The sequence below is a fragment of the Vigna umbellata genome, chromosome 7 (assembly GCF_029865625.1).
Source record: "Vigna umbellata cultivar VRB3 chromosome 7, Vumbellata_1.0, whole genome shotgun sequence".
Classification (NCBI taxonomy): Eukaryota; Viridiplantae; Streptophyta; class Magnoliopsida; order Fabales; family Fabaceae; genus Vigna; species Vigna umbellata.
Genome location: NC_142171.1, coordinates 33293391 through 33305799, shown reverse-complemented (window position 1 = coordinate 33305799; position 12409 = coordinate 33293391). Strand labels below are relative to the sequence as shown.

At 38.4% G+C, this 12409-nt stretch overlaps 1 protein-coding gene across 1 annotated transcript; it reads right to left on the bottom strand.

The window, feature by feature from the left end:
- Positions 1–3986: 3986 nt before the first annotated feature.
- LOC148195786 (exosome complex component RRP41 homolog) lies at positions 3987–5414 on the bottom strand. Its single transcript, XM_088095289.1, has 5 exons — positions 5368–5414; positions 5222–5282; positions 5018–5053; positions 4860–4927; positions 3987–4086 (listed from the first exon to the last, which is right to left on the bottom strand). The coding sequence occupies exons 1-5, from the start codon at positions 5412–5414 to the stop codon at positions 3987–3989; spliced, it is 312 nt and encodes a 103-aa protein (XP_087951415.1).
- Positions 5415–12409: the final 6995 nt, after the last annotated feature.

Below are 12409 nucleotides of genomic sequence, written 5' to 3'. Positions count from 1 at the left end.
CGGGAGAACAACCAGAGGAAGGAAATCCTTTCTTCCCTTTTTCAACCGTCCAAGAGCACCCAAGGGAAGCAGTACCAATTTTAGAAGAACTGAGAGGAGGATCTGGGTTGAGCATCTTGTGAGGGTGGAGTTCTTGCACCAAGATCTGGGAGAGGAAGTGGAGAGCTGTTGAAGTTGCTAGGAGATCTTGATCTGCACGTCTAGGAGGAGATTGATCCCAAAACTTACAAGGAAGTCTTCAAGAGGTAAGGGGAGCTTGATTTATTTCCTTGATTTTTGAGTTATTAGTGTTTGATGCAAAACTGGGTAAAATCTGGGAAGAAGGAATGAAAATGGAGGTTTTTGGGCTTTCTGGACTCTGGTGCGATTCTGCAGAATTTCTGCAGAATGCGCGTTCGTCCAATTTTGGGGAGTCAAAATTGGACGTTCGTCCTAACAGTGCTCGACCAAATAGTGGTCGGCCAACTTCTGAACGTTCGTCCAATTCTGGTGAAATTGGACGTTCGTCCAAATTGCTGAGCGTTCGGTTCTGAACGAACGTCCGCGTTCGTTCGTCATAATATATGGGACGCTCGTCCAAGTGGTATTTAAACAGTGAATTATGAGCGTTCGTCCGTAACTTAGTATTTTGGTGGAGTAATCTTGAACGTTCGGCCTTAGTCTCAAGACGAACGTCCATAGGTTATAAAGAGCGTTCGTTCTTTGAAGATGTCTGATATTATGCGCTCGTCCAAAGTGTCCAATGGTTTAGCGTTCGGCCAGAGTGATGGATCTTAGCGTTCGGCTCAGTAATTGAGCGTTCGGCCTTGTGGTAATTATGAGCGTTCGGCTTTTGCGTTTAACGACCGTTCGGTTTTGGAGTATAAGTGAGCGTTCGGTTTTTGAGTGTAAGTGAGCGCTCGGTTTTTGAGTGTAAGTGAGCGCTCGATTTTTGGGTATAATGAGCGTTCGGTTTTTGGATATAAGTGAGCGTTCGGTTTTAAGTGTTCGGTGTGGATCTTAAACGTTCGTCCTTGAATTTGTGAACGTTCGTCCTTTAATTTGTGAACGTTCGTCCTTGGTCTGTGAGCGTTCGTCCTTGGAGCTCGGTTAGGTTTGGTGTTCATCGGCAGCGTTCGGCTTTTGATGAGGATTGATTTCAGAACGTTCGTTCAGATAGTATCGGAGTTGGAAATAACGTTCGGCAATGCATGAATCCGTGGGAGTATTTTGAAGCAATTATTGAGAATTGTGGGTTATTTCCTTGATCCAATATTGGATTAGTTATACATATTATTGAGAATATGTATGACTTCGTGATTGAGCACGTTTATTCGGTTGGAGGTTGTGACATCCCAAAAATACAGTCATAAACCATATAATTAGAAAATCACAGTTAATAATAAAACAGTACAGTTTTATTACTAAAAATAAAATCGAACGAACGAAAGCTCAAGGACAAACGTCCTTGAGTACAGTCTTACATCAATAACGAACGAACGCGCAAAGCCGCACGTCCTCACAAGAGTTACAAATTTCAGCCGAACGTACAATTAAAACTTGACCGAACGGTTTACACGGAAATTACCGAACGGTCGTACAAACCAAAAGCAAACAGCTAAGTGATCGAACAACCATTATAGCACACTGCTACACTACTAGCCGAACCTCTTACTGCTCGGTCTTCACTTCAACTTCAACCAGATTCTCTTCGTTCAGAACATCCTCCAAACGCTCGTCTCCCTCTGCTCACATCCACACGGATGATCATTGCAATGACAGGACGGACGTACAAAACGAGACAACACAAGGAAAACGCAAGGGTAAGCTTATGTAATTTAATTCATGCATCAACACATCAATTCAAGTAAACAATTCAACATACGTCCTTATTTCAACGCACGCTCAACATAAAACTCAATACACGACTGACTGTCCGGACTGTATGAATTCTGCGTAGTTACAGGCGTTCACGCACCCGGGTGGTGTGGTAACTGGCATTCTCATCAGCTGCCACCCGAGGTTAGTCCGTTCCGTCCAAATTACTGTTATGTAACGGTTCCGCCCAAATTACTGTTATGTGACGGGGAACTCCTGCCATTCCCACGCATGACATACCCCTCTATGTGAGGACGAGTAGTCACGGAATATCAGGATCGAACAGCCAGCATTAACTATCCACAGTCATACTTTACAAAATTCTTATAATCATCCATGAGTCATTCCTCCCCGGAACGCTCGTTCAATATTCATACTTTCATTTCATTTCATATACTGTACATCATTCACTATTCATCATTCCATAATCATTTTCATCATTCATAATGAAACCAAAAAAAAACGGAACGTTCTATCCCCAATAAAACCGAGGACGAACGCTGTGAGCGAGACCCAAAAGACGCTCGTTCGAATCAGAGTACGAACGGCTGAATTTCAATGACGTACTGGGATACATATTATACTGTTTATTGGACGAACACGAATGGCTGAAAAATACACTGTTCATTTGGACGAACGCGAATGGCTATTTGGACGAACGTTATTTACCTTGAGAATATTTAAATGAACTGACGCTCGTGAATTTTAAATAAATAACCAAACGGTGGATAATCTGAAATTGGACGTACGCTTTTTCAATAAAACCGAACACCATTTTGAGCGAGCACTCAGTGTAAGACCGAGCCCCATTTTTAGGACGAACGCTCCTTTCAAAACCGAGCACCATTAGGACGAGCGTTCAATATAAACCGAACACCCTTTAGGACGAACGCTCAATCAAAACCGAGACCATTAGGACGAACGCTCAATTCAAAACCGAGACCATTAGGACGAACGCTCAATTCAAAACCGAGCGCTGGACGAACGCTCAGTTCAAAACCGAGCGCCATTTTGAGCGAGCGTTCGGTATCAGACCGAACACCAATTAGGACGAGCGCTCATCATAAAAACCGAGCACCCTAAAGGACGAACGCTCAATCAGAGTATTTTGACACGAGGACGCTCGTCCTCCACTAGATTACTATTTAAATGAGAGAATCAACATTTCACTGTTACTTACTGGAAAACCGAACGGTCAATGACCGTGCAGTAGGAACGTACATATTTATGGGAAATTCTCTTACAATCCATTCTCATTCCAGTTCATATCATCATTAACTTTCACAGTTAATACGACTCATATCATGTAAATTCATATATTTCATTTCACCAAATTAGCGAACGTTCATGCATCTCAAGCACATTAACATCATGCATTATACTCATCCAGCAAATAACGATCGTTCAAACATTTCATACGTATCATACATCATGCATTAATTTCATGCAGTAAATTAACGAACGTTCATACAAGGCACACCACATGAATTAAATCAAATAAGCTTCCCTTACTTGGAAAATGAACGAACGTCCACAGATGCGCAAATTACAATTCTCCACTACAATTTCTCCTACCGCCAACGCTTGTTATCCACACAGCTTCACTAACCGAACGTTCTTCTCTGGAAGTCCTTGACGCCGAGCGTCCTTCTACGGTGCTGGAATACAGAATTGGAGGGGATGAAACGGTGGTGTGTCTTAGAGAGAGGGTGCAGAGAGTTTAGAGAGAAGGAGGAGAGAAAGAATTTCTCAGAAATGAAGGAAAGAGGGGGCGTGCAGTGGGAGTGGGGAATAAATTCAGATCTCAGATTTGTTCCCACCCCCTTTCGAGCGCACGTCCAGTCTGGCAGCCAGCGCACGTTCCCACTTTGGCAGACACATTCCCATGCTGCCAGGGCACTCCACCACGCTCCTGTCGGCCATGCTGGGCGGTCGTCCACTCTGAGGTTGCCACGTGTTTTCCACTACCATCGGACGCACGTTCACACCCTGGCATCCGACAGACGCTGCTGTCTCCACGTGTGTCGCTGAGGTGGCGCGCTCTCAGACTGCCACGTTTTTTTTTTTTCTGAGGCCTGACATTCCCCCCAACTACAAAAATTTTCGTCCTCGAAAATTAAGACGTGCTCTCAAAGAGATGGGGATAAAACCTGAGATCGAGGCAATAGATGTGTCAATATAGATGCTTCCATCGTTTGTCGAATAACTAGGGAAATTTCAGTTGATCTCCTGTAGAATGAGAACTTCAAATCACGTAGTAAAAAATAAGAAGTGATCCTATTATCCTTCTGTAAGAGAACCTTACAATGAGAACCATATTAAAACTATGAAGGAAAAGCAAAACAGGATAACATTTATATCTGCAAACATTGATGGTTAAGCCATTCAAAACTATTCAGTGAGTTTTGGCCAAAGATTACTCAAAAAAGTCAAAGCTTGCAAAAAAGATTAAAAATGAGAAAAGGCAGTAAAAGGGTGCATGGGGTTAAGCTTTTCATTGTTTTATGATACATAACCCATTGTTGAGCCTGTAGTCAGCTATATCAAAGGCATGGAGCAGCCAGCCCCAAAAACACTACAATACGTTAGTGGATAGCAAGATAGTTGTTACATAGAAAATTATGAATGCAAGATTAAAAAAAAAATTATACTGTATCACATGAACAAATGCAATATATATATATATATATATATATATATATATATTACTAATTAATAATATATATATTACTAATTAATAATCAAAATTTATACTCTAAAAGTCTAAACATGCATTACCACCATTGCTATTAAATTCTTACCTCAGTAAAAAGATCAAAAAGTCCAATTTACAAATTACAAGGCACTTTTAAGATAGATTCTACTAATGCAACATTCACTATCATCCTAGTAGTCTATGCTCCAATACCATTTTGATAAGTATAAAACTACGAATATATAAAAAATAAGTGAAAGGTCAAAAAGAATAGGAAGTTAAACAAAAGCAAGTAAATGAGCAAAACCTGTCACCCTTTGATTTCCTCATGCGATCTCCAGTGCTAAAATTAGCCATGCTGTACTCACACCGAACCTATAGACATACATTGCACATAAGCAACAATTAAGTTTTTGTTACAATTCATATAAATACAGACAACATAACTTAGAAAAAAAAAACTACCAGAGCATGGTTGGTTATTTGGCTTCTATTTTGCACCTGAAATGCAGAGAAGTTACTAAAGAAAAACAGCAAATCATCTAAAGCTCAACTACAACATCAAAGTTTTTTAAATGTCTAAACCAACTAACACTGAAAAAGGATAGTTAACAATCCTTAAATTACATAGACAAATTTTCATTAGCAAGGTAAATAATTAAACAGTACCTCTCTAGGGCCATAGACGGCAGCAATAACTTTTGTATTACCCATCTCAAACATGGCAGAACTGTTTTCAAAACAAAAAAACTTTATGGTCAAATGCTTCAAATGATATCACAACTTAATTTTCTAAAAAGCTAAAATTCATTTACCCATCTGCTTTGGATACAGCACCAATTTCTGCACGAATTTGTCGCATCTACAATATACCATAAAGAGAGGAGAAAAAGTTAAAGGCAAAAGATCAGTAGAGAAAGAAATATAAAATCATAGATTTAGATCCTCTGCAGTGAAGGAATAACACTTTAGAGGATAAACTGCAGTAATAGTCATTGAGATTTTAATAACTTCATAGTTTCTTATACATGTACATATATTTTATCACACTCTTAAATACTAAATTTTTAATAAATAGTAATAACTTCACCTTATCCTCTAAAGTGCATCTCCTCATTTTAAATAGTCGAATCCCAAAATCATGTCCAAATCACAGCTGTTAAATAGGACTGAATTCCATAGGCCAGACCTTAAAATGCTGCTTTCAATTAGCTCATTTTGTCATAGGACCAAGTTCATATATCTCACTAAAAAAGGTTGGTTAGACATCCTTAGGGTTAGAACCCTCCATTTTCTTACTTTTATCATTTGGCAAACTACAACATTTGTAGCTTTTAAGTGATATGATGGAATCGTACTTGACGTAGTTGATGGACAAATTTATGATCACCAAAATATGATGTCACAAACTTGTTTCACAATCGGCAAGTATGACTGAATCGTTCAAGTAATAAACTTGGTAAGACCAAGTATCGTTCTTCCCAAAGGACTCACGACCTAGTTTAGTTATGTGATTTGTTGATTAGCTAGGACTTACAAACGAAATATTTGGATTTAATTATGCAAGACAGAAAATAAACATGTATGCATGAATTGATCAATGGCAAAGACAAAAGATAAACACTTTCAAGGAAATATATGAATGAATATGTTGTTGGGGGTCAATTTCATATCATCCACTCTCATACATTTTAGGAATTCAACATTCAAATCATCATTGTTAATGCCACTCTCTAAAGTACCATTCTAGATGGCTTCTCCCTAATCAAATAGTTCATACAATTCCTAGCATTCCTAATGATTAGTTCATAAGTGCAGGAGCTTAACGACAACCAATATAATATTGGGAGAAATTCCCCGGATCTAGACTTCCCCGTACGTGCCCGTATCGACAAAACCAATAATCATGCATTGAATGAGTTAAACTATGCAAGCATTAAGCAAAGAGGAAAAACCCTAACTAATGATGAAAGAAAGCATAAGTCTTAATGAAAAGATGCAAGCATAAATTCCATATATGAGAGCTTCAAGAGATTACATTGATTCCCCAACAAACATACAAGGTTTAGTTCACCATATTCATGGTGAACCTAGATGAATTACAATGAAAGTATGAAAGAATAAACCCAATAAAGGTGAAGAGGTAGCCTAAGCATCCAAGATCCTCCTTCAAAGGGGTGGAAGAGAGAGTGTTTGCCTCGTTTCTGCCAAAGATACTTAATCCTAGGACGTGCAAGTCCTTATATACTATTCTAGAGTTACAAAAGATTACAAAAGCCCAAGCCCAAAAAGTGCCGCTCAGCGGTAAATACCGCTCAGTGGTGACCACGCTTCACTTTTCTTCCCCTCAGCGGACCTCCCGTGACCTCCTGAGTGCCGCTCAGCGGTAAAATGCCGCTGAGCGGTGCCTTCGACTTCTCTTTTTGCACTCTTTGCTTCCTTTTATGATTCCATCTCTCTCCTTCTTCACTTCTTTCACTAAATTCACCTTAAAACCTGCACAAAAACACTGAAATCAAGCATAAACCTGTCCAGCTCTCTTATTTCTGAAAATATAGATAAAATGCATGATTTCAAGCTAGTTTCTAAGTCTAAAGGTTGCTTTTAGTATCAATTTTAAGCATGAAAATAACAGTTTTTCAACTGTTATCACAACCCCAAACTTAGAACTTTGCTTGTCCTCAAGCAAACAAAATGTAACTCCATCTCCAACCAATTCATATGATGGTTCACTCATTCAAAATCCTCTTTTCAAGATAAGTAACAACTTCACTCAAACTAATGACCAAGAGTTCAATCAAGATGTGCACATGCTTTATTATTCACAAAGTCATTTAAATTCCAACAAATGCTATTTTTCATGAATGATCAATCAATTAAGCATGGATGTTCATGTGCTCATGGAATATTTCCTCACTAGGTAAAGTGTTTCACTCAACACACAAGTGTATAAGAGGTAAAGTGTTTCACTCATTCACTCCACTATCACAATGTCACATGAATCAACTTTGCCTTTCATTTTACCACAATCAAAAACATTCACAAGCATGCATCATCACAAGGACTTTTCAATGGCTTATAATGTGGCTGGGCTAACAAGAAAATTGGTTTTTCTGGATCACAAAATCCTTGAGTCAAGAGAATCATAACAACACAATTTTTCTTATTCATTCCCAACTTTCTTTTGCCTTTGCTTTTGCATTTGCATTGAGCTTTGCTTCTTTTTCTTTTCTTTTTCTTTCTCTTTGCATATTTTTACTTTTTAGCTCTTAGCTCAATGCTTTTCCTTTTTCATGTTTCCCCAACAACCCCAAACTTGAACATTTAACAGTACCACACAAGATCTTCTACTTAACTCAAGGTAAAGATTTTCAATCAAGGGTGTTCAGTGTATGTTTAAGGCTAAGGGTTCAAAGGATAGAACACAACGTGTTCTCTTTTTAGTAGGCTAACTTTATGAATTTGGCCAATAAAAAGGGTTTTAACAACACGGCCTTGATCATATGATGCAAAACAAGCAATTGATTCAATCATGGAAAACCTGGGCAAAATCATTCATGCTTTCAAAGTAACAGCATTTAACAATAACAACTCTGGAGCTCAAAACCTCACATATAAGCTCATTCACATTTGACATACACATCCTGCTTAATCTCACAATCACAATCATGATATCATGCATTTGTTCACAAAGCTTGTGAATCACCTGTATAAGCATTTAATGTGCACATCATCTCAACATCAATCAATCAATAAGCATCATTCAATCATTACTTATCAAACAACCACAGTTAATAGCAAACCATCATAACAAACCAGGTGTTCAATAGAGTACATCAAACCCTAATCTAAAAACAAAAACAAATAAGTTCAGAAAACTTAAACCACCAAAAGCATAAGCATATGATAGCATTCATCAGCAAATGCTATCTGAGCTCCTCATCAGTCTGAGCTGTCCTCTGTATCTTCCTTCTTCTTGGATCTTATAGTCTTGATTCTTTTTGCCCGATGAGGAGGCCATCCCTGCATCAAACATAATTCACAAAACCAACAGATACATTGTTAAGCATTAGTAAACCACAATGAAGAAATCATCCCCTTCAATGATGCTCTCTCCCAACCCCAAACTTAGATGGAAAACTAGTGAGAAAGTGAGTGAAAGGGAGATTTTCTTAAGAGGGAATAGGGAAAAGATGTGGAGAACCTTGGAAAAGGTATGTGGGAATGTGTGTGCAGAGAAGAGCCTGAAAATAGAAGCTTATGCGCAGTTTAGGGTATAAAAATACCCTAATGGGCTCGGGTCCCGCTAAGGGGAACTAAAGCCCATTCTGCGAGAGTACCGCTCAGCGGTAAAATACCGCTCAGCGGCACTTGCGTGATGTGCTCTTCTCCTTCTTTTCTTAACCTACGTGCCTCCTAAACATGCCCCTCACTGGTTCCCTGCAATTCAATGTTTAAAATACTTATGCAAACCCTAACTAAAATAAAACAAACAAAAACAATCAATCAACTGGGTTGCCTCCCAGGTAGCGCTTGTTTAACGTCACGAGCCTGACCCAAAATCCACCAACACCCATCAGTAGGTGTTTCAAACTTACCAACACCCATCAGTAGGTGTTACAGACTTACCAGCACCCATCAGTAGGTGCAAAATTTTCTCACCAACACCCATCAGTAGGTGTTACAAACTTAGTATCCTTCAGTAGATACTTAACCACTTAGCATCCTTCAGTAGATGCTGTATCCAACAAAATATTTACAAAATAATGTCCACAAATTAAAAGTTACAAAACAAAATCAAAAGTTTTTAAATCCACTGGGTTGCCTCCCAGCAAGCGCTCTTTTAACGTCATTAGCTTGACCCAGTAAGCTCAAGTTCCTTCTTCTTTTTCTTCTTTCTACTGAACTTCTTCATAAATTTGATCAAACCGGGAACCTGTTGCAGTGTCTCAATCATAGGAACTTTAATCTCCAATTTCTTGAAGATTTCCATAAAGCGCTCAAATTCCTTCTTCCTATGATACTTCTTTGGATGAGGAAGAGGTTTTTCATATGATTCTTTCTTTTTTTCTCTCCTCCTCTTTTTCTTTTCTCTCACTTTCTTTTTTTCTTTTCTTTTTCTACTCACTTTCTCAATCTTCACACAAATTTTCTCTTCTCTCTCTTTTCTCTCTTCGTTTTCCAACTCAACTTTTTCAACATTTACACTCACTAGCACTTCACACTCTTCCCTGGGGTTAACCTCAGTATTAGCCCCACAATTTCTACTTGACCTTTCTTCCACCTGTTTGGTGATCTGCCCCATCTGAGTCTCCAAATTTTTGATAACAGCTTCAGTGCTCTTTTGGGTAGACTCAGTTTTCTGTATGAAATTGTTGAGAGTTTCCTCCATCCTCATGGACCTATCATTAAGCATAGATAACTGTTGCCATAAGGTGGGTTGCTGCTGCTGCTTATTATATTGACCCGCTTGCCCAGTTTGCCCTTGACCAATGCTTGGGTGTGGTTTCCACCCCTGATTGTAACTCCCTTGACGATATTGATTGGTCATGTAGTTTACATCCTCTATTGCTTCTACTGAAAAGGCACATTGACCATTGATATGGTCGCCTCCACATAATTCGCACAACTGGGATTGTACATGTGCAGCAGTCTTCAACTCTTTGGGTAGTTGTGCAAGTATCTTTGTGAGATTCTCCAATTGTTGAGTTAGTATCTTGTTCTGAGCTATCAAGGCATATTTGGATTGCAACTGTAGAACTCCTTTTTGTTGAATAGGAGCTCCTCTTTCACTGTTCCACTTATTGTCATTAGTAGTCATGCTTTCAATTATTTCTGTGGCTTCCTCTGGAGTCTTCCATTTGATATTGCCTCCAGCTGAGGCGTCAAGCATCATCATGGTTTGTGAACCAAGGCCTCCAAGGAAGATTAGGACTACTTCTCCTTCGTTAAATCCATGCGTGGGAGTCTTTCTTAATAGGCTTTTATATCTGTCCCATGCATGACCTAGTGATTCCTCCATGCCTTGCCTGAAAGATGAGATCTCTTACTTTCCTTTGTTGACCTTGGAAGAATTGAGTGCCCATATAGTTAAATTCTTGATCGAATTGCATCCTGCATGCATTAGGCACAAAACTCTAGAAAATATTTGTTAGCACAAAAAGATAGAGAAGAAGATATAGATTCAGAAGATAAAAGATTCAGAAGATAGAATAAAATAAGATAGAATAAAATAAAATCTAACCTAATCTAAAAAGATAAAATAAAATAAAATCTAATCAAATCTAATAAAATAAAATCTAATAAAATCTAATCAAATAAAATCAAATATAATCTAATCTAATCTAATCTAATAAGATAAAATCTAATCTAAAAAGATAAAATAACAGAAAAACAGAAAAATAAAAACAGAAATTCAAAATTAAAGTCAAAGATAATCAATAATCACACAAATTAACCAGTTAAACCACGAGTCCCCAGCAACGGCGCCAAAAACTTGATGGACAAATTTATGATCACCAAAATATGATGTCACAAACTTGTTTCACAATTGGCAAGTATGACCGAATCGTTCAAGTAATAAACTTGGTAAGACCAAGTATCGTTCTTCCCAAAGGACTCACGGCCTAGTTTAGTTATGTGATTTGTTGATTAGCTAGGACTTACAAACGAAATATTTGGATTTAGTTATGCAAGACAGAAAATAAACATGTATGCATGAATTGATCAATGGCAAAGACAAAAGATAAACACTTTCAAGGAAATATAGGAATGAATATGTTGTTGGGGGTCAATTTCATATCATCCACTCTCATACATTTTAGGAATTCAACATTCAAATCATCATTGTTAATGCCACTCTCTAAAGTACCATTCTAGATGGCTTCTCCCTAATCAAATAGTTCATACAATTCCTAGCATTCCTAATGATTAGTTCATAAGTGCAGGAGCTTAACGACAACCAATATAATATTGGGAGAAATTCCCCGGATCTAGACTTCCCCGTACGTGCCCGTATCGACAAAACCAATAATCATGCATTGAATGAGTTAAACTATGCAAGCATTAAGCAAAGAGGAAAAACCCTAACTAATGATGAAAGAAAGCATAAGTCTTAATGAAAAGATGCAAGCATAAATTCCATATATGAGAGCTTCAAGAGATTACATTGATTCCCCAACAAACATACAAGGTTTAGTTCACCATATTCATGGTGAACCTAGATGAATTACAATGAAAGTATGAAAGAATAAACCCAATAAAGGTGAAGAGGTAGCCTAAGCATCCAAGATCCTCCTTCAAAGGGGTGGAAGAGAGAGTGTTTGCCTCGTTTCTGCCAAAGATACTTAATCCTAGGACGTGCAAGTCCTTATATACTATTCTAGAGTTACAAAAGATTACAAAAGCCCAAGCCCAAAAAGTGCCGCTCAGCGGTAAATACCGCTCAGCGGTGATCACGCTTCACTTTTCTTCCCCTCAGCGGCCAGTTTGCCCCTCAGCGGACCTCCCGTGACCTCCTGAGTGCCGCTCAGCGGTAAAATGCCGCTGAGCGGTGCCTTCGACTTCTCTTTTTGCACTCTTTGCTTCCTTTTATGATTCCATCTCTCTCCTTCTTCACTTCTTTCACTAAATTCACCTTAAAACCTGCACAAAAACACTGAAATCAAGCATAAACCTGTCCAGCTCTCTTATTTCTGAAAATATAGATAAAATGCATGATTTCAAGCTAGTTTCTAAGTCTAAAGGTTGCTTTTAGTATCAATTTTAAGCATGAAAATAACAGTTTTTCAACTGTTATCAGTAGTCCTCTTTTTGTATTTTTTTACTTTTTATAGTTTATCTCTTAAGGAGCATGGG

Excerpts from the sequence above, each read along its gene's own strand:
- LOC148195786 (XM_088095289.1), bottom strand. The coding sequence starts at position 5,414 with ATGCGACAAATTCGTGCAGAAATTGGTGCTGTATCCAAAGCAGATGG. Across the intron at positions 5,283-5,367 it reads GCTGTATCCAAAGCAGATGG|TTCTGCCATGTTTGAGATGG; the intron begins GTAAATGAATTT and ends TTTTGAAAACAG. Across the intron at positions 4,087-4,859 it reads AGGAAATCAAAGGGTGACAG|GAGATCAACTGAAATTTCCC; the intron begins GTTTTGCTCATT and ends CTCATTCTACAG.